Raw genomic sequence first — 25,365 nt, 5'->3', positions numbered from 1 at the left:
CCTCAGGAGAGAGGTCTGGACTGCCAGGGACGGGGCCTGGCCAAAATAACCCTAAACAAGGCTATATCCCAACACAGGTGTGCGTGTTACAAGGAGTAGGCGGCAGTGTGGAGGCCTGCTGGGGACTCCCGAAAAGGCCTGGTGGACACGGGCAGCAGGGGCTGAAGCTCTCTTGGGCTGACTCCGCACAGGCCAATTCTAGGTTCTGAAAAGAGACACTCCTAAGATCGTCTGCAGAAACAAGACGGGCCTGAAGCCCTGAAGTGCCTCCCTGAGGGGCCGGAGAAGGGGCAACAACACGCAGTCCAGGCACAAGGCTCGTTTGTCCACTCTTTATTAAAGCTAGGTCCTTCCTCCTGCCGACAGCTGCGGGCGGGGCTGCAGGTCTGTGCTCAAAGGCTGGGCCATGCAGGATGGGCATGGACCAGACCCCGGCCAAGCAGGGCTGGCCCACCTTGCCCTGGGCCCTTCCTGAGGTGCCTTCCCACAGCGGGAGAGAGAGGCCAGAGACAGAGGGCACCAGCCAACACTGCCGGCGCCTCCCTGGGAACCCCTGTCCTCCTCACCACCCACCCCACCCATTCCACCCCCATCAGCCAGGCTAATAATTCTCACCACCACCATCTGGCAGTCCAGGCCCTCCTCCCACCCACCGACTACGGTGACTACGCTGCCTCCTACCGCCCAGCCTCTAGCAGCCTGGCTGCCGGCTCTCAGACCCCACGGCCACATCTACACTAACACAGAAGGAACTAGGTCTAGAAGGGAATAAGGTTGCTTCAAAATTTCGGTTTTCTGGCCCCACTCACATTGGCCAAAAAAACATCAAGGGAGGTGGGGCAGGTGTCTCGCAGGTGACCTGGTGGCTTCAAACGGCCGGCCTGGAAGGTGGGTGCTGGCCGCGGGCCTTGCATAGTTGGATACTTGGTCAGTCACTGAGCCACGGGCTCAGGTCGGAACCCCCCAAGGTGGACGGCTTACCGCCCACTCTGTGAAATGGGAATCTAAACAGAAACACTGCTGGCTTCTAGTAGAAGGACAACAAAGGCAGAGTGAAAGGAGCCTGGGGGTGGGGGGCTGGGCGTTCATAGCCCTAAATGACCTTGCTACCGACCTCTGTCACTTTACACTGGGTTATTGGATCTAAGTGAGCCACGGGCTCAGAAGAGCAGGGCCCTGTATGTCCCCCCTGTGCGAGCAGAGGAGCCGGGAAGCCAAAGGCAGCGCTGGGGGGGAATCTCTGAGTGCGTGCCTCCAGCTGCCCAGGGTAAGGGCACCAAAGAATTCCAAGGGGGAGTTAAGACTAAACCCCACACCACCAGGCTGGATCTCCGGGCTCAAGTGGGGTGAGCAGAGTGAGGACCCTGGAGAGTAAGGCTTCAAGGTCCCTGGGGACCCTGTGGACACCTGCTACCCCATCCTACCCCACCTTGCACGGGGCCACGGTTTGGTTTCTGGCTTTTTTCTCCTCCTTCCAGATTCTTCAGGCCATACAAGCAGTGGAAATAAATATCCGCGGTCACAGAACAAAAGCTTTCCCAGTGCATCTCTGCTTCCCCTACCCCGGATTAGGGAGGAACACCGTCCTCTGAAAACCCACGAGGTCTCCCCTCGCCACGCACAGTCCTTAACGCTTCCTGGACATACTCTGAAGGGCCAGGAGATCCCTGAAGTCTCCCGCTGAGGAATGGGAAGAAGTCGTCAGCCAAACCCCTCGACCACCCCACCCTCCCTTGACGCAAGGCCTTCCCCTCCCTCGCCGTTACGTTAAACCCCCGTTACTCACTCACATGCCACCTCTCCCCTGGACCACCCAAATCGAACCCGGGTAAAATAAATAACATCGCCGGCCGTCCCCACCGCGTGGCCTCACCGCATCGATCCAGGGATGTCGCAGTCTCCCGTCGGGGTGGCCGCCCCTGCCCCATCGGCTCCGCGCGCGGCTCGCCTCGCCCCCCGCGCCCCCCTCACGGCCATGCGAGCTCGGCGGCCGGTTCTCTAGGGCCGAGCAGGAGGGAAGCCTGAGGCCGGTGCACCGGGGCTGAGGGTAAGGCACCGCACCAGGGCTGGGGCCCTCGGCATCCCCCGAGGCCAGAGGAGCAAAGGGCCGGCGGCCTAGCGGCCTGCGCCTCCGTCACAGGCCCTCACAGGATGGTCTCCTCGTAGGCGCCCGAAGGCCCCGCGAAGGCGGCCGTCGGCTCGGAGCCAAAGCTCGTTCCGCCCGCGAACTCCAGCAGGGTACTGCCGTGCTCCCCGGGCCCGGTCCCTGTGCCCGCGCTCGGCGGCCCCTTGGCGGGCGCCTCGGCCTTGGGCACGGGCGCGGCGGGCGCCTGGACCGGCGCGCCCGCCGCGCCGCGGTGCGTCTTCATGTGGGTGAGCAGGTGCGAGCTCTGCGAGAAGCGGCGGCCGCAGTTGGCGCAGGCGTAGGGCCGCTCACCCGTGTGCGTGCGCTGGTGCGTCACGAGCACCGAGCGCTGCGAGAAGCGCTTGCCGCACTCGGGGCACGGGAAAGGCCGCTCACCCGTGTGGCCGCGCCGGTGCTTGGCCAGGTTGGAGCGCTGCGCGAAGCCGCGGCCGCAGTCGGTGCAGCGGAAGGGCTTCTCGCCCGTGTGCGTGCGCCGGTGCCGCTTGAAGTCCGAGCTGTGGCCGAAGCCCTTGCCGCAGTCGGGGCAGCGGTGCGGCTTCTCCTCGGCGTGCGCCCACTGGTGCCGCGTCAACGCCGCGCTCTGCCCGAAGCGGCGGCCGCATTCGCCGCACGCGTAGGGCCGCTCGCCTGTGTGCGCGCGCCCGTGCGCCGTCAGGTGCGCGCGCCGGCTGAAGCCCGCGCCGCACACGCCGCAGACGAAGGGCTTCTCCCCCGTGTGGCCGCGCACGTGCGCCGCCAGGTGCGAGCCGCGAGCGAAGCGCGCACCGCACTCCGGGCACGGGAAGGGCCGCTCGCCGGTGTGCGTACGGCGGTGGCGCGCCAGGTGCGAACCGTACACGAAGCTCTTGCCGCAATCGGCACAGCGGTGCGGCCGCTCGCCCGCGTGGTAGCGCTGGTGCTTGGCCAGAGCCGCGCGGCGCCCGAACGTCTTGCCGCAGTCGGAGCAGATCCACGGGCTCTCCTCCTCTGCTAGCGCGGCGGGTGCCGGCTCCGCCAGCAGTCCCCCGACTGCAGGCCCGAACGCACGCAGGCCGCTGGCGCCTCCAGGCCCGGCCCCACCGCCGAAAGGGTCGCAGGCCAGCCCGGCGCCCTCCACCAGGGAGAGCCGGCCCCCCAGGGGTCCGGGCAGGGGGCGCCCGTCGGCCGGCAGCCGCTCCCCGAAGTCCGGGAGGCCCAGGATCGGAAAGCCATCCGGGTGGAGCCAAGACTTGGGGTGCATGGGAAAGTGGAAGCCGAGCGGGTGCGAGGAAGGGCCTTCGCCCTCCCCCAGGCCGTTGCCCAGCCCCAGAAACCGCCTGTCCGGTTCGGGGTCGTCCTTGCTCCGTGGGGTGGGCGCCTCCACCGCCGCCTCTCTCACCTCGGCTTCTCCCTCAGTCTCTCCGTCTGCCTCATCGATCTCAGGCCCCTCCAGCCCCTCCGGCCCCACCTCGGCCTCCTCGGGCCCCGCCGCAGGCCTCGTCTCGCTGCAGGGCTCCGGCCGAGGGCCCTCGCTGCCGGGCTCTGCGCAGCCGCCACCCCGTCGATGGCGCTGGAAGTCGGCACGGAGGCGGAAGGCCTGGCCGCAGTCGGGACAGCAGTGGGGCCGGTCGGCCGTGTGCACCGCCTGGTGCCGCGCGAGCGCCGAGCTCTGGCTGAAGCTGCGGCCACAGTGCGGGCAGGGGTAGGGCCGCTCCCCCGTGTGCGTGCGCTGGTGCGTGACCAGGTAGGAGCGGCGCCCAAAGCCCGCGCCGCAGAAGGCGCAGCGGTAAGGCCGCTCACCCGTGTGGATGCGACGGTGCGTGACCAGGTGCGACTTGTATACGAAGCGCTTGCCGCAGTCCGGGCATGGGAAGGGCTTCTCGCCGGTGTGCGTGCGCTGGTGGATGGCCAGGTGCGAGCGGTATACGAAGCCCTTGCCGCACTCGTCGCAGCCGAAGGGCTTGACCGCCGCGTGGTAGCGCTGGTGCTTTGCCAGCCGGGACCGGTGTGGGAACACCTTGCCGCACACATCGCACGTTGTCTCCGGGCGCCCAGCTGGCACGGCCACCGCGGCCGGGAATGCCCAGGGCGCCAGGAGGCTCGCACCCGGCTCCCGGTCCGGCAGAAAGGGCTTCGACTCAGATCCCGGGGCCAGGACCCCGAGCCCCCCGGGGTCCAGACCCCAGCCCTCCGGAGTCTGCGCAGAATCCGAGTCATCAGGGCCCCAGGTCCCAGGCACATCGCCCACTCCGTAGGCCGCTGACCACAGCCCCGGGGGCTCGTTCTCCTCCTCTGCCACCTCTGCCAGGAAGTCTTCGTCGTCATCCTCCTCGTGGTCCTCTATGTCGTCGGTCCAGAACCAGGCCCCTGAAGGCGACGAGAAGACCACAGGAGAGGTGAGAAGACACCGTGCCAGCAGCCCCTTACCGGCTCCTGCAAGGAGCTGTTTCTGTGGGACCCCAGGCTCCTGGAGCACTGGGCCGAATTCAGGATGCCTCCGTCCCTACCCCAGGTAGGAGGAACTCTGCAGACAGGAGATTTCTCTGTCCCTCCTAAGAAGGCTGGTGTTCCTTCCCTTCTCAAACTTGCCTCACATGGACTCAACAAATCCCTTTTCCACAGCTCCAGCTCCCTCCAGGGCTTGCCACCTCACTGAAGAACAGGGACACCTACAAGGTGGGTGACGTTGCCTGGGGGCTCCTGTGAGCCCACAGGCCAGAAAAATAGATTGAGATGCCTGCTCTGTTTTTCCCAAAGCCCCCTGTCTCCTGGAGAACCCCAACTCCTGGCCTGCTTGGCCCAAGGCAGCCAAGACCCCAGTGCCAGTACGGCCGGGTCACGGAGGGCTTGACTTTGTGAGCACCTAAGCTTTGCTCAGCGTCTCTCTGGCTCTCGGTCCCTCTCCCCCAGCCTCAGGCTCCCACCCCCAGAGCAGAACCAAGAAAGGCTGCCCTGAGCCAAAGACCTAAAGGGCCTGGAGGCCTCAGCTCTCTGCACTCACCCTAACTATGCTCCGGCTATTCTGCGGGCAGAGACGAGCCTCCCTGAATCCTGTTTGTTTTTTTTCTGAGCCATTGTGCACTTGAGAAATGGTCCCAAACCAAGACTGGGTGAGCTACAAACATCTTCCCATCGTAGAAGGCCGAGGACCCGTCCCAGAGCCCCGCAATCCTGTCCCTCCTCCACCAGCAGTTTCCTGATCTCACCCTTCAGTGAGGAGTGCGGACACAGAATCGGTTTATAAATGGAGTGATATGCCTGCCGTCATGATATGCCTGCCGTCATGATACACCCGCCGTCATGATACACCCAGGAAGGAACTGGTATTTACAGAGCAGGCGCTACGTCACACAAGGAACCTGGCCCACAGCACCCCCGGTGCTCAGAGCACCTGTGTGCCACCTTCCTCGAGTGCACTCTGCCTGCGTCTGTCTACCACGGCCACGCACCACGCAGTCCACCTCAGAATTCCAGCACCTGGAAGGATCACTCCAGGTTGTGGTGGGGACAGGGCTTCCCGAGTTCCCAGATGCAAGCCTGTGTGGGATTCGAGTGAGGACCCATCAGGTCTACTGGTGAGGCTGGAGCCGGGGTGGAGGAGGTGCTCTGACAAAGGGCTTGGGGCTTTCTCCACTGCCTCTTCCAGGACCCACGGCACGGAGTGGACAAGTGCACCCTGGGGAAGGGAGCCTGGCACCTCGTCTCCCTGACACGTCCACTCCTGAGGACTCTGACACCAGGTGAGGACTACCTCAGCCGGGGCCATTCTCCAAGCCTGACAACCTGCCCATACTTCCCCCCAAGACATGTGGAGAAGGGGGACACACCCAACCACATGTTCAGAGACCAGCCAATGAAGACCTGCAGTCCCTCTGTCCCCAGGTGGCATTTCAGAGCTGGACCCCTGAAACAGGGCACACCTCCCGCTAAGACCCTCTGAGAAATATCACCTACATCCCAGTCTCAGCCTAGAGGCAGCAGCAGCATTTCTTACCAGCCAGAGGCCTGTCCCCCAATCCTGAAGGCCAGGGGACATTCCCACAGGGACCCAGAGAACTTGGGGACCCAGGGCAGGAAAGCCAGCCCACAGCACAGTGGAACGTAAGGACCGCGGCCTGAGCCCACCGTGGGCGAGTGACTGAATCACTACTTTAAAAGTTGATGTCCTCCACTGTCACGTGAGACCAATCATTCCTCCCCTGCTATTTCACAGAGCTGTTATGAGAATAAACAGTATACGAGGAAATACTCTGAAGAGTACACGCGTAGGCACAGCGCTGTTTATGTCTTCCTGTATTTAATTTAAAACATCTACATGCTGCTCCAGGTACGTGAGTGGCATGAGACGTCCGGAGCCCGCACGAGGCAAGCATCACCCAAGACTAAAGCAAACACACGCACTGTGCCCGGGCCTCCCCTGAACCTCCCGACCTCCTGGAACAGCTCACAGACCCCGTGGAGCACCGCCATGGAACCAACAGTCCGACAGCCTTGGGGCAGGAAACTACAGGTTTCCTTCAAACTCTTTATTCTCCACCCGACTACAAAATGAGGCCCAGAAAGTTGGAGGAACAGAGCCGGGTCCGGGCTCTCAGGAGAAATCCACCACCCTGAACACTGCCCTCTGGAACGCTGGCCCCCGGTCCCAGGCCTCCCAGCGAGAGGAAATGGCCGAATGGGTGGGGAAGCCACAAAAGCTGACCCTCAGGCACACAAAACCCACCAGAGGGCAGGGCAAAGAGAGAGCATTATTTTTAAAGACTTGTAACAGGAGCCTCAAAGTTTGCTACAGACTCCCCAGCCCTTGGGCCTCTGCAGACTGGAACCAAAAGGAGCCAACTCTCAAAGGCAGGGATAAGCCCCCAGCGCCGTGCAGTCCCCACAGAGCCCCCCAACAGCGCAGACCAGCAGCACCAGGCCCCTCTCTAGAGCTGCAGCAAAGATGCAGTCTGAAGTCTGCCAGAAAACCTGCGAGACTCTGTGTCACGCTCACCTGTGTAGACGCCAGTGACGATGTCTCCCTCCTCGGGACGCGGGCTGTCCGGGACCCACGGCTCCTCTCCTTGCTCCAGCCGGAAGATCAGATCCGGCTTGGGGACTGGGTATCCTGGCCCAAAGAGAACAGGGGGCAGCTGCAGGGCTGTACTCGCACCCCGACCCGCACAGGCCTGCCTCCACCGCTCCTGTCCCATTCCTTCCAGAACCTGCCTCCCCACCTCCCCGCTGGAACTCCCACACCCCCAACTCCCCTGCCAAGCCCCCTCCACACACCACCGTCCACAGGGGGCCCCACCCCTCTCCTCTGCCTCCGGACTCCTCACCCCTTGAGGCCTCTAAGGGGAGCACAGAGACCAGCGCTGGGCCAGCCACTCCCCAGGACATGGAACCTGGGCCACGGTGCTGCCGGGCCACAGTGAGCCCCTCGCGACACACCCTGGCCGGAAGCCAGGCTGGTCCCCAGGGCTTCCCTAGGAGGTGAGCAGGCACCAGCAACCCCTTCTCCAGGATCCTCGGGCTCCACAAACCACCCTCAGACAGCTAAGCCCCAGGCAGCCGTCAGGCTAGGATGCCCCCTGCGGACGGAGGGCTCTGCTCACCCAAGGACACCAGGATCCCATAGTTTTCCCGCATGACCTCCTTGTAGAGCTCCCGCTGCTCTGCGTCCAGCCTTTCCCACTCCTCCAGGGAGAAGTACACAGCCACGTCTTCAAAGGTCACCAGCCCCTAGGAAACAAAGCACCCTGGCCACTGCCCTTCCCTGAGCTGGGTGAGAGGCAGGGGCGCACCCCCATGAAGACAGGACAGGAGATCACTTTGGCGGGAACTGGGCTCGCCCTTCAATGTGGGGCTCACGGGGACACAGCCCAGCACCCCATCACTGGCAAGCCTACAGACGCCCGGCGGAACTAGGGGCTCCCAGGCCTCACCCAGGCCAGTCTCATTCAGCAATCAGGACCTCAGGCTCAGAGAGGAGATCGCTCAGCTCAGGTGGGGCAGCACGGGGTCTCATGCCCAAGTCCCAGGACCACGACGACCAGGACCCCTCAGCTATGCTGCATGGCCACCTCACCCCTCCCGCATCACTGTCTGCCTCAAGCCAGGGGTCACACCAGCGGTGTGAGAGCTCACGCCGGGGTGGGCAACTGGCACCAGCAGAGTGTGGGCACTGCTGCCCACTCAGGACAGTGGCCTGGGAAGCATCAGGCCCGGACAGCAGAACTATAACCCCTGGGCACTGCTGCCCACTCAGGACAGTGGCCTGGGAAGCGTCAGGCCAGGACAGCAGAACCATAACCCCTGGGCACTGCTGCCCACTCAGGACAGTGGCCTGGGAAGCGTCAGGCCAGGACAGCAGAACCATAACCCCTGGGCACTGCTGCCCACTCAGGACAGTGGCCTGGGAAGCGTCAGGCCAGGACAGCAGAACCATAACCCCTGGGCACTGCTGCCCACTCAGGACAGTGGCCTGGGAAGCGTCAGGCCCAGGACAGCAGAACCATAACTCCTGGGCTTCAGACTACTACTAGTACTACTACTGAGTCGCTTCAGCCGTGTCCGACTCTGTGTGACCCCATAGACGGCAGCCCACCAGGCTCCACCATCCCTGGGATTCTCCAGACAAGAACACTGGAGTGGGTTGCCATTTCCTTCTCCAGTGCATGAAAGTGAAAAGTGAAAGTGAAGTCGCTCAGAGAGACGGCCAACTGCTTCCCGCAGCCCTGACCCCGCTCACAGCTGGGGCTGGCCTGGGACCCACAGAGCCGCTGCCCTGCCAGCAGGGGGTTTCCGCAACAGGAGGTGCGGATCCCGCCCCCTCCCTCTGCCCCGGAACCCCTGCCTGGTTAACTGAGCTCCAAACCAGGGGGCAGCTCACCTGAGACCCAGACGTCAGGGAGTCGACCTCGTCCTCGTCCTCCTCCTCTTCGTCCCCCTCCCCCTCCCGCTCCAGGTCCTCATCCCTCGGCGTGGCTGGAGCCCGGAAGGCCTGCAGGGCTGAGCGGAGAGACTCTTGAGGGCCTGGCTTTAGCCTCGGACGGACACGTGTCCATCCAGCCAGGATGGGCAGCTCCTGGCCACGCCCCCTTTTCAAGTGCGGCGCGCTGATCCCGCAGCCCCGGCTCTGCCCTGTCCAAGAGCTCTTCCCGGCTGCCCCCTAAAGCCCCCTGAAACTTCCTCCCCAGGGGTCAGCTCCCTTCTCTTACCCTTTTCCTGAAGGCCCGGTGACTCGGTGTCCCTGCCGCCGTGGGGGCACTCCTGGGTCCCCGACGCTGGACTCTGCTCTCCTGCCAGCGCCGCCTCCACCGTGGCGTCCACCTCCACATCTGCGTCCACCACCACCTCCTCCGCCAGCCGCTCCTCCAGCGCCTCCACCTGGTCCCCCTTTCCTTCCTCCTCTTCTTCCTCCTGGTCAGGACCACACTCCGATCCGTCCAGCCTCTCCAGCTGGGCGGCGGGCGAGTCTGGAGTCGTGCGAGGGGCTGCCATCGCCTCTGCCAGGAGCCTCAACTCCGCCTGAAACACAGACGGTGACGGTGACGCGCCGCCCCCGCGCATCTGCTCCGGGGCTCTGCAGCCCTCCTGGGGAGGCGGGGTTGCTCTGCCCTGAGGTGCAGTAACGGGGCACTGGGCACCAGGACAGGAGCGCTTTCCTTTCCCCCTGAGCGCTTTCTCAGGGGGGACAACATAGATTCTGTCCCCAGAAATGCTGCCCGTTACTCGGCCGTGGCTCTTTGCTGGGAGCACGACAGGCGTGCTGTGAACCACCGTGCTTTCTTGGAGTAAATTGGGGATTAATCCTGCATTTTTTATCCACGAGGATGTGGAAGCATAAAGTCCAGGCAATGTGCCAGAGGGTGGTCCAGCCTGTGTTTAGCAGAAAGGGGCGCACGCAATCGCTTCTTGGCTTTTTGGCTAAGATTAAGTGAAAGGGGTCCACACAGCCTGTGAGGAACAGCTCACCCGATGTATGAGTGGAGGAGATGCTCACTCAGCTCTGGACACAAACCTGGCAGCAGGGAGTATGGGAGCCAAGGTCTGAGCGTGCGGGCCACAGCTCTGGGCGGGGAAGGTGAGACCACCCTGCTGGGAGCACCTGCTCTGCCAAGCCAGCAGGTCAGGCCCCTTCGGCATGTGGCACAGCCCTCGCCCCTCGTGCCGTCCAGGGCACCTGGAAAAAGCTCAGCAGGTCATGGAAATCTGGTTCATCGCTGGACCAGCAAAGGTGAAATAAAACGCCTGGTGACCCTGTTCATGTTTAGGGATCCGGGAACCCTAAGCGTCGAGTCATCAAATCTCCGGTGACTCACAGCACCTGAAACTCACGTGGATGTCACTGAGGGCTCAGCCAGGCACTCAGGAGGGAGGGGGACACAGCCACACTGCCTGGGGCACAGAGCCTGGGGCTGTGGACCCAAGACGGACGGGAGGCCGAGAGCCCTGGGGCCACTCCTCTCTCCCACCTGCACATCCTTCACCAACCCCAGTGGAGCGCTGGGGACAAGACAGAGGCACAGGCTTTGAGTGCAAAGCGCAGAGGCTAAGGGCCATCAGCCAGCGTGGCTCATCAGTCTCTCAGACCTGAATGGGGTCACTTCCAAACACAGCGACCCCAGGATCCTGGGCAGAGAGTGGGAACCCCAGAGGATCAGAGGACACCAGGGCCCACCCCAGCTCAGCCAGCTCTATCAGCACACGGCGTCTGCCGCAGAACCTCTAATCCAGGACGGGGCCCCCACAGAAAGGTGCCCCCCAGTCACGAGAACAGTCCAGACCACCGGGCACCTCCTAGGAGAAGTGCTCACTGATTAGCTCTTACCACAGCTCATCGTCTCTGTTAATAAGGCAGCGTGCGCTCATTTTTCCCAAGTGCTCTGAGCTGCCGCTTTAAAATCTACAGTGTAATTGGGAGGGAACTCTGAGCATTCGCACAGCTCCTCCCAGAGACCAGGACCCAAGTCCGGGGGCACACGGGCACCCAGAAGCCCCCCTGTCCTGACTCTCACGCTGGCCCCGTCCTAGGTCCCGTATCACTGGACTAAAGGCGCCGGTCGTGGGAGCTACACCCAGGAGGGCCACCCTCCGCCCCAGTCACTCGCAGAGCCCATGTCCTCAGTCTCCGTGGCTCTCTGGCCACGTGAAGGTGCCTGAGCTGCAGAAACACATGTGCATGTGTCACCTTGGCCGCCTGCAGGAGGACAGAGCCCTACCCAGCACTCAGGGTGTCAGAAACACTCAGCAGAGGTTTCCCAATCGCCACTCACCTCAGGCCCAGAGGGAGGCTCTTCTCATCCAGGCCTCAGGCTGCAAATTCAGGCTAAGCCCGGATGCCATGCCAAGCCCAGCAGAGCCCCTCCTGCCTAGCTCTCTCCCACAGCAGGCGCCCCCAGGCCGGGCCTGCACCTGAGGACTCGTGGCTTTGGAATAAAGTGACTCTCTGCTCGTTCCACCTCGAGACCTTTGCACATGCCGCTCCCGCTCCCTGGCACTCTCCTTCCCTCTTCACTGGGCCTTTGGAGGCAGCCCCCTGGGCTCCTATGACATGCACAGTTCCCGGGACTCTGCGCTCTCAGCACCTACATTTTAATACACTTATTGAAGTATCTGCTATTGCTTGTCTCCCCACGCACATAGTCGACTCCAGGTGGGCAGAAGCTCCCTCTGCTCCTCTCTCAAATCTCTTCTGTGCCAGACAGAGTGAGCACTCAGATATTTACCAAAGGAATGATTCTAAAGCCTGCGGTCAACGCAATGAACATAAGCTTTTTAAGACTCAGTATTCTGGCCCCACATCACGTTCCAGAACAGACTAATTGCTGTTGAGGGTCCTTCACCCTGGAACCCACTGGTGGTGCGTCTAAGGAGGTCAGGCCCTGAGGGCTCTTCTCCTAAGAGGTGCACCTGCTGGTGATCAGGGAAGGAAAGACCCGGCTGCCATGGAGACGGGCAGTCACCCTGCCGACCGCCCAGCCAGACATCCCTCCATCCTGACCCAGCATCTGGAATAGAACGGTTCTGAAAAAGTAACTAAGTAACTTGGGTGCCAGGTTCCTTCTGCCTCCCCAAGCCAGGTATGTGCTGCACACTCTGCTCTCTTCTCTTTCCAACCTGCCAGACCACCTGACACTCACCTCCTGGCATCCCGCTCAGGTAAGCCAGGTAAGCAATCTGATCAACATAACCCCGCAGGTCATCCCAGACCATTATTGCCTGGGAGGTGGGGCGGGGCTGCACCCTAGGGTACCATGCTGCAGAATTTAGAACAGGGTGGAGGGGGGCAGTGACAAGATGCCTGCCCTACGGACAGCAAGCGGCAAACTTGGGAAACTTTCAGCAACTCTCCACTGAGATCCCACATCCAGGAAACCTATGGGGAGCAGCAGGAGGAATGGGTGGGCGCAGGGGCAGCTGGGCCCCTTCCTACCCTCTGGTGGCCTCACTGGCCCCACCCGTTATTCAAGGCCTTCCAGGCTTCCATCTTCTTCCTTGACTACCAGGATCCTCATTGCTTGTCCACGATTTGGGCCCCTCTACTCTCCTGGTGTGCCCCTGGTGCAGGTGTATCCGCGGGGCCATGCCCGCTGCCCAAAGGCAGCCCCTCACCTGGCAGCCAGCGCCCCAGACCTGCCGACACTTGTTGAACTAAACCCAGCACCAACGTCTCCCCACACAGGCACAGCAGGGCATGACCATGCATACCTCCCCTCTCCTCTGCCCACTGGGTCCTCCTCCAAACGCCAGCCCCTCTCCCATCTCTGCGACCACACGGGGCAGCCCAGACCCCATCCGACCCCAGGAAGGACCCCATCCGATCCCAGGAGTGAGCTCCGCAAGCTGCCTCCTGGCGGTACAAGACTTGGCCAAGCTGCCCACCGGAGCCTCCATTTGAAGAGGAAAGACCCAGACAAGGCCCCCAAGGTCACTAAGCAGGCTCGCGGGGGGCGCCTAGCCCAGCCATCTCTACCCCTTCAAGGGGCTGATCAGGCCCCCGCCTCCCGCGGAAGTAGGGGCCAGGCCGTGACAGCCCCTTCTGGATGGGTGTGTCCCGGGGGCGGCCGCGGCCCAACCCCCGCCCCTCCGGCCTAGACCGTGGAGGGCACCTCCCAGGACTAGCGCGCGTGTGTCCTCTGCTGCCCGCCTACTCCGCGCTGCCCACCCGGACCGACCCCGGGGGTCGGAGCCCGCCCCCATCGCGCAGGCCGGGGCGGGGGTCCACCGGCTGCACTGAGCGTGGGCGCGGCTGCCCAAGGCCAGGCCAGCGCGCTGCTCCGGGCCCCCCAACCCCAGGTCCAGGCCAGGTCCGCCCCGCCGCGCGCCGCGATCTCACCGCGGCCTCGCGCGCCGGCGTCGAGGGGCGGCGCGACCCCGACCCCACGCCCGCGCCCGGCCCGCCCGCACCTGCCGCCCGCGAGCGCCGCCCGCCGGCCCAGCCGCGCACTCACCGCGCCGCCCGCTCACCGCGCGCGCCAGCCGCCGAGCCGCCGCCGGACACCGGGGCCGGGCCGGGGCCTGCGCGCCCCGCGCTACACAAAGTGACGGCCCCGGAGCTGCGCGGCGGCGGCGGCGCGTGGGCACCGGAAGTGCCGCCGCCGGGCTCCGCCTCGCCAGTGCCCACGGGGGGGCACTTCCGGTCACGCGGGGTCCAGCGCGGCCTCAAAGGGTCGTGCGTGGGGGGAGAGGACGCGCCCCTCGCGCGAGGGCGCCCTCGGCCCTGAGTCCGCGCGCTCGTGTGCACCGGGACCCCGGCCTTGGGGACCGCGACGCACCGCCCCCGCGCCTTCCCAGGACCCAACCCCACCTCCGGGGACCCCCCGCCCCGCCCTGGCCCTGGAGACGCCCGCCGGGTCCCTGGCCGGACCGCCGCTCCCCAGAACCCGCTCAGCCTCAACCGCAATTCCAGGAGCTCTGCTGAGCGCCAGAGCCGGCTGGCTCCATCCCAGGCCCCGCGATGGTGGAGGGAGGAGGTGACCCCTATGAGTGGCCTCGGGGAGGCGTCGTGCAGGCCCGCGTGCCCTCAGATCCGGACAGGGCAGGGCCGATCCCTGCCGGGCAGGGGCCAGCAGGACAAGAGCAGGTGGGCCGGACACCCACGGCTCGCGTGGGGCCAACTCTGGCTAGAAGGTAGAGGTGGGGGGTGTTCCCAGGATGGAGGAGGACGCGGACCGAGGGGGCCAGCCATTGGGCCGGGGTCGCTGGATGAATGCAATAAGCCCTCAGATCTGGAAGCTTTCCAAGTGACCAGGAAGAGGCTCTGCTTCTAGGAAGGGACGTGTTCCCCCAGCAGAGGGAGGCGGGAGGGGGAGATGGCCGCCCAGGAGGTATGAGAAGGTGAGGTGGGAGACTCGGGATGTCCACAGCCCTCCCCAAAACTTACCTGTATCTGCCCCCCCCCACCCCCACCCCCCAGGGCCACAGCTGCTGTCTTATGGTGACATCTCGCACCCACGGAGGTTGGGCCCTGGGCCTTGCCCAGCTATCATTGCACTGGTACCATTTTTCTTCTATTTTCACTAATGCCCGCCCACCCCCACCCCTTAAGACAGGACTGTCAACACTACAGCCTGACTCGGCTCTCAGAGGGTTCATACCTGCTTGAAGTGACAGCTTCTCCCCTCCAGACCCTCAGCATCTGGCTGTGGGTCTGCTCAGACCACGGAGGACTCAGACCTGCCTGCACAGCGATTTCCATCACAAGGAGGGGAAAAGGGTAGCTGTGTGTAGTGATGAGGCTTAACTAAACTTACTGTGGCAGTCATTTCACAGTATACATCAAATCTTTACATTGAACACCTAAAACGAATACAGTGTTATATGTCAGTTATATCTCAACAAAGCAGATATATATATATGTTGTTTCCCTGGCAGTGATTAGGACTTTGCCTTTCAATGCAGAGGGTGAGGGGTTTGATCCCTGGTCAGGAAAGTAAGATCCCATACACCTCGATCCCAAAAAGCCAGAACATAAAATGGAAGCAATACTGTAACAAATTCAATAAAGACTTTAAACATGGTCCACATCAAAAGAAAAAAATCTTTAAAAACTAAAAATTGAAGGTCTCATTAAAAGATGGCAAAAAAAAATCAGTTCTGCCAGTGTCACACCTGTGGTTTGCAGGGTCCCGCTCCGGGCCCTCAGAAGTGACCGGCCCCAGTGGATGAGACTGGGCTTGAGGTGCTCCATGCCCACCGTCCCCCCGCCCCCACCTTTCTGCAGGCCCATTGTCCATGGCACCCCCCATCTGGTCCTGTGGATGCCCACTGTCCCCCTGCCCCCACCTTTCTGCAGGCCCATTGTCCATGGCACTCCCCATCTGGTCCTGTGGGCCTCTGTGCCTTGGACTCCGGGACCCTCTCCCCAGCCCCCTCCACCCCAGGTGGTCCCATTGAGAAGCTCTGAAGGGGAGATAACCCAGGAGAGCAGCAGAGCCAGGAAAGGGGGAGCAATAGGAATGGAGGCACCGGAGACTGGCACCTGGACCTGAAGGGGCGGGTGGGGAAGGAGGCCTGCAGGGAGCTGGAGGCTGGAGGTGGCGTCACCGGGGAGGAGCTGGGGCTGTGCGGGAGGGGTGCGACTGGCCCCTTCCCCCTGCAGCGCCAGCCTGTCCTCTCCTTCCCACCCTACCAGTGCTGCCCACTGGTCAAGTCCACTCCTAATGTGAGGGACAGGGGATGAAGTCAGTCAGGCACCAGAACCAGATAGGAAACAAATGGGGGAGGAGGTGGTGGTGATTTAGTTGCTAAGTCATGTCTGACGCTTGTGACCCCATGGACTATAGGCCGCCAGGGTCCTTTGTCCATGGGATTTTCCAGGCAAACATTCTGGACTGGGTTGCCATTTTCTCCACCAGGGGATCTTCCCAACCCAGGGATCCAACCTGGGTCTACTGCATTGCAGGCAGATTTTTAACTGACAGAGATTCTTAATGGACTGGGAAGCCCAAACTGGGGAGGGGGCAGGTGAAACAGAACTGACAGCTCATCCCTGTCTTCGAACCCTCCACCTCATCCGGCAGAGACCCCCATGGCACCGTGGCGTCTGCTCACTTGTCCTCTTGGCCTGTTCCCACCTGACCCCTTCCCTAAGAGCCGATTTCTTCCTCTGATCTCTGCGGATGTTCCTAGCTGTGGAGTCCACCAACTCTGCCCACTGGGCAGCGCCCCCCTGCCCAGTCCCTACCCGAGTCTCCTCCCTCAGCTGACCACCAGCCTCTCGAGGCCAAGGAGAGGCTGCCGTCCTGGGCCCTGTGGTTTCCTCCCCTCCCTGAGGGTCTCCTCCCCACACCTCCACCCCCGGAGCCTCTCCTTCGTCCTGCCCTGTGACAGGCAGAGTCCCCAAAGCTCGGCCCGTGCAGGACAGAGTGAGGGTCCACACGGAGGTCCCGGAGCCTTCCATGTTCAGCGTGTCACAGGTCGCAATGCGGCTTCCAGTCCTCCTCTGCCTCACGCCTATGAAGACTGCAGGGGCAAGGTGTGCTCAGGGCATCCGCCCACTCCTCTGTAGGAATCAAACCTGAGCCACTTGCCAGGCTCCTTAGTGTTTGTTTGTTTTGGAATCAAATAAAATTCCCCACTCTTGTGATCCCACCCGATTCCGTTCCTACGCTCCACTGGACCTGGATTGGATGTACGGGCCTTGCCAACAGCCTCAGGCTGGCTGAGCCTCTGCAGGTGACCCCCTCCCTGCCCCACAGGCCTGGCATCACCTTTGTGCCTACTCAGGGCTGTCCCAAATAGACCACACTTGGGCCTTGCATGATCTGAAGTCACCTGGCCTTGACTCTGCCAAGCACCTAAGTCCTGAGCTGCCAGGGGTCACAGCTGGCTGCCCGAAGGTGCCTGTGGGCACAGACCCTGGGGCAGGACCCCTGCCAGGCAGGCCTGTCTTCACGGGGTGCTGGGGAGCCAGAGATCCAGCTTCCAGCCTTGACGCGCCTCCTCCCCTCCCCGTTTCCTGCATCTTGCAGTGGTATTCCTCAAAACGTTGTGCGGCCCTGTGCTTGGGCTCCAAGAACTCAGCAGTCCTGGCCACTGGCCTCTCTGGCCACCTCTTCCTGTGGGTTCTCAACAGCATCCTTCGAGCCCTCTGAGGCCAGCCGCCCGACCCTTGCTTGTCCCTCATTCTCAACGGGAGTTTTTGGTCTGGGTGTATGTCCACGCATTTACACTCGGCTAGTACGCGTTGTGCGTGGATGAACGTGGGACCCTGTGCTCACTCCAGTTGGTGGGGACTGGGGGAGATGGGGGCCCCGTGGCTCACCAAGCCCTAAGGATCTTGTCGAAGCGTGTGAGAACCTTCTGGGGGCAGAAGGGCTGCAGGACGAGGTGCGAAAACTGATGGGGGAGGGAGGCTAGCAGGGGTGAGACCAGCAACGGAAAAATCCAGGCCTGTGGGAGTCACTGTGTTCCCAAGAGAACCTGATGACCAAACTGCTGAGTCTAGACTCAGCTAAGGCACCAGCCCCAGCCACAGGCAGGCTCGGCTTTGGGACCATCTGAATTTACATTGAAAGCGTTAGTTGCTCAGTTGTGTCCAACTCTTTTTGATCCCATGGACTGTAGCCCACCAGGCTCCTCCGTCCTTGGAATTCTCCAGGCAAGAATACTGGAGTGGGTAGCCATTTTCTTCTCCAGGGATTCCCGACTCAGGGATCGAAGCCATGTCTCCCGCATTGTAGACAGATTCTTTACCATCTAGGGCTTCCCGGATAGCTCAGTTGGTAAAGAATCCGCCTGCGGTCCAGGAGACCCCAGTTCGATTCCTGGGTCGGGAAGATCTGCTGGAGAAGGGATAGGCTACACACTCCAATATTCCTGGGCTTCCCTGGGGGCTCAGCTGGTAAAGAATCCGCCTGCAATGCGGGAGACCTGGGTGCGATCCCTGAGTTGGAAAGATCTCCTGGAAAAGGGAAAGGCGACCCACTACAGTATTCTGGCCTGGAGAATTCCATGGACTGTATAGTCCATGGGCTTGCAAAGAGTCAGACACGACTGAGTGACTTTCATTTTCTTTACCATCTGAGCCACTGGGAAAGCCCTGAATTTACATTGAGGGCTGTCAAAACTCAGGGTTACACTCCTACCTGGCAGTGACAGAGAGCCCTGGGATCACAGTTATAAATGGAAACGAGGCGTCAGTATTCCATGCTGTGGATGACTGGAGATGGACAAGGGGTTTGATACCATTTGGGGACATGAGAAAATCTAGATGTACCCAGTGCTGCCAGTCGCCTGGCTCTGCAAGGGGTGGCTGATGGGCCAGAAACACAAGGACCATCTGAGGAAGGGAGCCCAGTCCCACTCGAGACCTCTGCCAACACAAGGCCATCTGGGGAGAAAGGGAGGGTGAGCGGGCCTGCACTGGGGCTGGTCCGCCCTCCAGCCTGCTGCTTGTGAGCCAGAAAGAGGGAGGAGAGAGAGGCGGACAGGGCCTGCCAGGGCCTGTGCGGCTCAAGAGAGCAGGAAGCAGCAAGAATGAGAAAAAGAGAGACCCAAACTGGACGTTGCCCCTTCGCCCAGCCAGCACTAATCTTGAGCTGGAGGTCTTTCTCTTGGGGGTGCTGAAAAGGGGCTGATGGAGAGACTTCCTCTGTGATCCAGCGGCTAAGACTCCACGCTCCCGGTGCAAGGGGCCCAGGTTCCATCCCTGATCAGGGAACTAGATCCCACAAGCTGCAACAAAGGTCAAATATTCCCGGTGCCGCATCTAAGACCCAGTGCAGACAAATAAACATTTTTAAAAGGGTGAGAGGCTCGTGGAGGTGGGCTGGGCAGAGGGGAAGCAGCAGGGGGAAGGGCTGGCCTCAGCATGAACTCCTCCTGCACCTGCAGGTCTGGGGAGGGGAAACACAGCAAGGAGGGGTGCAGGGCCTCCCGGCCCAGAAGACGGCAAGTCCTGGAGTCCTAACTGTGAGAGCCATATGGGGACGTGGTGAGGAGGTCCCCATGCCTTCAGGGGACAGGTGGCATTTCAGCCCAGCCTGAAAGATGGCTGGAGACTGGGATGCAGTGGGGACAGGGGAGACCAGGCCTGAGCAAGACCTGTTGGCTGGAGGGACGGGTGGGGGGACTTGAGGCAGGTCTAGGGAGGGGGCAGGGCCCCATGACAGCTGGCAGCCCACAAAGGCATCGGGCAGAGGTGGGTCATACTTGTTAAGATGGATGGTGGGGGTGGGAATGGCAGGGGTCCAGGTGGGTGACTGGGTGCTGTCCAAAGGCTGTTGAGGTGCCCCAGGTGGGAAATGGCAGGGCTTCAAGGTGACAAAATATCTTAATCCATTTGGGCTGCTATAACAAAGTCACTATAGATGGAGGGGCTGAAACATTTATTTCTCTCAGTTCTGGAGGTTGGGAAGTCCAAGATCAAGGTGTTGGCAGATTCAGCATCCAGTGAGAACCTTCTTCCTGGTTCAGAGCCAGGGCCCCCTCGCTGAGTCCTCACACTGGGAGAAGGGTGAGTGATCTGTCTGGAGCTCCCTTTATAAGGGCACTAATAGCCTTCATGAGGACTCCACCCTCATGACCTAATCACATCCCACAGTCCCCCTCCTCCAAAATGATGGAATATATTACATTGGGGGTTAGGCTTCAACATGTGAATTCGAGTTGGGGGTAAGGGGCAGACCCAAACATTCAGTCTCCGGCACAAGATGAGAGTTAAGCTATGGAAATGGGAATGGCCAATAGCGGGGGATCCTGATCACTTTGGGAACATCTCTTGGTTCTGCGATTGTGATGCTGCTGTGATGGACTCTGCCCATCATCCTTGCAGAGGGAGTCCCTCCCTGCCCCAGCCCCCTGTCAGATGCCTGCACCTGCCTGGGTGTCAAGTCCATTCTAGCACCTCAGCCAGCAGTTCAGGGCAAGCGTAGTTATGCTGGGCCTGGGGACAGAGCAGAGGGCAGAAAGGAAGAGCAAACAGCTTCCCCCCCAAACCGCAGCCTGGGTACAGACAGAAATGACAAAAATGTCTGCCAATCAGGGGCAGAGGTTCAGGTCCAGGCAGAGAGGAACAGGCAGGGGTGGAGTGTGGACTGCAGACAGAGGAGGCACAAGCCAGGTGTGCAAAAGACTCCCTTCTCCACCAAACTTTTAGTCTGAGCCTCATCCACCTTGGGGCTCCCTTGTCTGTCTCTGCATTGCCCAGTTTTAGCAGAAACCCTATCAAGTCAGTTTTGCCAGAATCCTCACCCTGGTATCAGATCACCATCATATCTGATCAGAGTCCTCACCCCCACCATTCCTTAGGTGATGTCTGAACACCCTGGCCTGCCTTCAGCAAGAATCCTGTCGGGTCTGTTTAACCAGAACTCCCCCCACCCCGCCCCTGATGTTCCTTTCCTCTTAGTAATTTTCCATCTAGCAGCTTCCTCCTACCTTGCACATTGGCTGTGAATCTCTGCTTGTCCTTGTGGTGTTCGGGATTGAGTCCGCTTCTATTCTGAGCCCTCTTTTCTCCTATTGCCTTAGGTCTTGAGTACAGTTTGTTTTTACTGCTTTGATCACTGTCCGGCTCTGGCTCTCTCTGACGGTGGCACTAGTGTCCTCTCCCTCGGGCAGGGGCGTGTGGAGGCTGGGTGGAGACATTGGTCAGCACTCCTCAGTGTCAGACTCTTTGCCAGCCCACAGCATGAGAACCCAGAAGGAATCCAGGGGGGCTTCCTGCAGGAGGTGTCAGCTAAGCAAGGCCTAGGAGCCTAGTGTGAGTGAGCTCTGCCCAGCTGGGGGACCAGCCCCTGAAGTCAGTCTGCACCTGGGGATGAGTCTGTGCAGAGGTGGGGCTTACTCAAAGCCCATATGCTCAGACAGAGCCATCCTGGATCTCACAAATTCCAAATGTCTCATAACTCCCACATGCCCGTGTCCCTGCTGGTGAACCACAGGAAGGCTGACACTCAGAATGAATTCATGACAGGCACTGGATGGCTGACAGCCTCCTCAACATCAGCATGCCCCGTGGAGGGCAAGGCAAGAACTAGGCAGATGATACCCCCACTCCCGCCGTGAACTCTATTTCATGCATGCATTTTCATATACATCCCCCAAGCTGTTTACAGACATACAGAGTGGACATTTTATTAAAGCAAAAGTATAAGATTTGTTTATTGGAAACCATTTGATTTCTTACATCTAATTTTGATGAGCTTAAAATTTACTCCTTGGGAATTCCCTGGCGGTCCAGTGGTAAAGAAATCTGCCTGTGTTGCAGGAGACCTGGGTTCGAACCTTGGGTCTGGAAGATCCCCTGGAGGAAGGAATGGCAACCCGCTCCAGTATTCTTACCTGGAGAATCCCAGAGACAGAGGAACCTGGTTGGGCTATAGTCCACGGGGTCACAAAGAGTTGAACATGACTGAGCAACTCAGCATACACACACACCAGTGGTTAGGACCCTAGGCTTCCAAGTTGGGGGGCATGGGTTCAATCCCTGGTTGGGGAACTAAGATCTCTGCATACCACACGGTGCGGTCAAACGTAGAAACTAAATAAAGTTACTTCTTTTTCAGGCGAATTTGAATGGTGCTGCCAGCACCAAAGGGAGAAATCAGGGGTGGAGTGCTCCACGTGGACTTACTGAGCCTTAGATCTTTGGAACGTCCAAGTCTAGGAGACTGAGTCCTCAGGTTCAGAGCTTTGGGGAGATACCTGCATGGTGGCTGATGTCACGGCCTTGGATAGAGTCACCTGGAACCCTACCAGACTCGACCTGCAAGGGAGAATCCTAAGGGCATCACTATGCCCTTCTACCATCTGGGGCCTCACAAAGTCCTCTTTTCTACAATGTCTAAACTTTTAAACCTTGGGATAGTAGAAAGCCTTATCTCATAGAAAATCCAACCAGAGGAAAGAGTATGTGTTGGTTTCTTGCTTTAGATGCAACAAATATATTCCAAGTGCCTACTGTAGGTTAGGTTCGTTTGCATGTAATATTTTACCTGCTTGACATACAACAACCGGGAACAGTGGATACTCTTGCTTCCTTGTTACAGGTAAGGGAAGTTGTCACGTAGTAACTGGCAGCCAGAATTCCAATTCCCAAGTCCTCACTAGAGGACCATTGCTAGTTTCTAAAAGATGCCAAGCTGACTCAAAGGAAGCAAAGACAGTACTAAGGGTTGAACTCTTTTCTGTTTTATAGATTTGACTTTACCTTATTCCCTGGAGAGTCTTCATTTTACCAGAGACTTCTGAGCTTAGCCAGCCAGTCCCTGATATGGCATAAGTACAGCCCAGGGTCAGTCCAGAGATACTGGATAAGAAAGAAAAATGACAGCCTTCCCTACTGCCATTAATGTGACTAACACATCCCAAAGAGACAGGAAGGACTTCATACTTAGCTCCTCTGTTTCACACCAGTGCCCAGTATAGGTGAAACCTTGAGCCCTTTCCCAGCCCCCTCATAGAAACAACCCTCTCTCTACCTTGTGCAAACCCTTGGAGATGTGATCATTATATGAAAAGTTGAGACTAATTATACTCTCAGTAATTTGGGGGCGGGGGTTAATTTTTTCCCACTGTATTTTTTTTTTCACTTGATGAGCCAGCCTTGTAAGGTCTGAACTCCGTTACAAAATTCCTCAAGTCAAACTCCTTAATGTTCTTGTCTTTAATTTTCCCTTGATATCTCTCAACACACATGAACTAGTCACGTCTAACTGGCTGCCAGCACAGAACAGACAAGGTGTGATATAAATCCAGAAAAGCAGAGCTCCCCTGTGACTTAGGGTTAGGGTTAGGGTTAGGGTTAGGGTTAGGGCTCAGGACAGAACCTGGTAAAGGTTGACTCAGGACAAAGAAACACTCGATTTGGTGGCTGAAAATGCTGGGAGGAGGTGGGGTGGAGACCTCGCCAGGGCCAAGGCTCTGAGGGAGCCTGCCTCCCCGCTACAAAGCCGTGGACCTGGAGTGGGCTATCTCCACTGGGAAGAGGGACACATTTTAAAATTTGTTCCAAGGTACCATACACGCAGTATTGGTCCTGCATACACCTGCGTGAGTCACCTCTGGAAGTTTGTCACAAAGTCAGAAGGAGGAGGTAAGGACCGAGAGGCAAATTTCCTGGGGCTCCTTCTCAGGCCTGAGAGGACACAGAAGCATGTCTTTTTATTTCATTTATTTTTGGCTGTGCTGGGTCTTTGTTGCTGCACGGGTTTTTCTCTAGTTGTGCCGAGTGGGGGCTACTCCAGCTGCAGTGCTCGGGCTTCTCATTGTGACGGCTCCTCTTGTTGGGGAACAAGGGCTCTAGGGTCCTCTAGCCTCAGTAGTTGCGGCTCCCGGGCTCTGGAGCACAGGTTCAATACCTGTGGCGTGTGCACTTAGTAGGTCTGCAGCATGTTGGATCTTCCCGACCCAGGGATTGAACCCGTGTCCCCTGCATTAGTAGGTGGATTCTTTACCACTGAGCCACCAGGGAAGCCCCAGAAGCATGTCTTAATCTCCAGCCTAAAATGCCACCCACTCTCAGCCCCTCGCCTTCTAGATCCACTCCCAAGTGTACTTCCCTGTTTCCTGCCTGGAGGTATTAGCCAGGACTTGCAGCTCCTTTGGCAAATAATCCCTCCCCACTCTTGGCAGAGCCAGCATTGCCCCAGCCAAGCCATGCTGGGCCTAGGACTTCATTATAGGAGGACAAGTAGTGTCTTGAAAAACACCTGCCTCAACCGTCTCTGGACAAGGTAAGAGGCACAGCTGATGCTTTTAAACTACATTTTCTTTCTTTCTTTGCTGCATCAGGCCCTGTTGCAGCATCGTGCAGGATCTTTCGTGGCAGCTTCCAGACTCTAGTTGTGGCACATGGGCTTCAGGAGTTGCAGCACGCAGGCTTAGTTTCTCCATGGCATAGGGGATCTTAAATTACCTGACCAGGGGTCAAGCCTGGGTCCCCTGCATTGTCAGGTGGATTCTTAACCACTGGACCACCAGGCAAATCCCCAGAGCTGGTGTTTTTAGCCAGGGAAATCAGGCCACTTTCACAGGCCCATAGAGTTGGGGGGAATGTGTGCTCAAGGACATCCCCAATCCTACCCAGGTTTCATTCCTCTTGCCTCAGGCCCTGTCCCCGGTCTCTGGTAGTCGGTCCTCGGCAGGAGGAACTTAGTTTCTTTACGGCACAGAGGCCTCCTGACTGACCCTCTGGGCCTTCAGCTGATAACTGTGATCCCGAGCCTCTCTTTCACCCGCATCATGGCTTCAGTGGTGCTCAGCAAAACCAACCCATCCCACAGTCCCTAGAATAACCATTCTCTAGCGTATCCCAGGTCCTCAGGATGAGGACATGAGCTGGGCAGCCCCTCTCAGCTGGTATCCTGTCCTGTCCATCATGATAGCAGTCAGGAGTCACAACAGGGAGAGCCTGTTGCTGCGATGGGAGAGTGCTCCAAGCCCATGGTCCCCACCTTAGACTCCACTTCCTAAGCCCACTGTCAACACCATCAGTCTGAAGGTGGGCTCCTGACAAGCAAACCCTGAAACAAGGATTATAGGCGTGAGTGACTTATTAAGGCCCTGCTCCCAGTGAGTATCTGAGTAAAGGAAATAAGACCACAAAGGAGAAGAAGCAGAGTAAGGGCGAGTCTCAAGGCAAACCCTGCAGAGATGCTCGCATGGGATCCCACAGACAAGCTTGGCCATGATCCATGCCTCCGAGCAGTGCTGGCTGGAAGAGGAGGAGCTTGGTTTGAACACCTGTCTTTCATTGGCCAAGAGCCACCGTGGGGGAGGCAATCCCCAGGTACATCCAGCTCTCCACACACGTGGGTCAAGAGGCTTCAGCAGCCCCTAGGGTCATCCAGCAAAGAAGAGCTGAGGGCAGGAAGGTTGAAAGCAAAAGCTGGAAGACAAGGGGAGACAAAGATGGTAAAAAGGCATCTGAGAGCATTTGACTGTTGAGTCTTAGAGCCAGGGACTCTCAGGGCTGGCAGGGGCCTCAGTCCTCACGACACCCCTCCAGGTGACCCAGCACACTCGCCACTGTCACCAGCAGTCCACACTACCGTTGGACTGGACGGCTTCAAAACTTGTCCGGAGGAGATGCCCAAAACCGGCTTCCTCCAGCATCCACTTTCTGGTCCCCGTCCCTCCCAGGAGAGTTTTACTGAATAAGCCCATCCCTGGCCAAGAATCTCAGGCTGGAAGGAAGGGTCTGGGGTGCAGAGATGGGCATGGTTCTGAGTACGAAGTTGTCTGCTTCTAGAGCAACGGGCAAAATGTGACAGAGAAATGAAGCCCTGTAAAATCCAGAGGTGAAAACACAAAGACAGGACAAGCTA

General features: G+C 59.6%; 1 protein-coding gene across 1 annotated transcript; it reads right to left on the bottom strand.

Annotated features, from left to right (window-relative positions):
* Nucleotides 1–318: 318 nt before the first annotated feature.
* ZNF316 (zinc finger protein 316) lies at nucleotides 319–13,678 on the bottom strand. The gene is made up of 6 exons (XM_070780239.1): nucleotides 13,543–13,678; nucleotides 9,307–9,616; nucleotides 8,979–9,097; nucleotides 7,702–7,828; nucleotides 7,098–7,211; nucleotides 319–4,471 (listed from the first exon to the last, which is right to left on the bottom strand). The coding sequence occupies exons 2-6, from the start codon at nucleotides 9,587–9,589 to the stop codon at nucleotides 2,145–2,147; spliced, it is 2,970 nt and encodes a 989-aa protein (XP_070636340.1). The 5' UTR covers nucleotides 9,590–9,616; nucleotides 13,543–13,678; the 3' UTR covers nucleotides 319–2,144.
* Between the last annotated feature and the right edge of the window lie 11,687 nt (nucleotides 13,679–25,365).

Source organism: Bos indicus, chromosome 25, assembly GCF_029378745.1.
Source record: "Bos indicus isolate NIAB-ARS_2022 breed Sahiwal x Tharparkar chromosome 25, NIAB-ARS_B.indTharparkar_mat_pri_1.0, whole genome shotgun sequence".
NCBI classification, from domain to species: domain Eukaryota; kingdom Metazoa; phylum Chordata; class Mammalia; order Artiodactyla; family Bovidae; genus Bos; species Bos indicus.
This window is presented reverse-complemented; position numbering and strand designations above follow the sequence as displayed.

Coding starts and splice junctions, on each gene's coding strand:
- ZNF316 (XM_070780239.1), bottom strand. CDS start 9,589: ATGGCAGCCCCTCGCACGACTCCAGACTCGCCCGCCGCCCAGCTGGAG. Junction 7,212..7,701: donor TGGGATCCTGGTGTCCTTGG/GTGAGCAGAGCC, acceptor TCTTTGGGCCAG/GATACCCAGTCCCCAAGCCG. Junction 4,472..7,097: donor CGTCACTGGCGTCTACACAG/GTGAGCGTGACA, acceptor CGTCGCCTTCAG/GGGCCTGGTTCTGGACCGAC.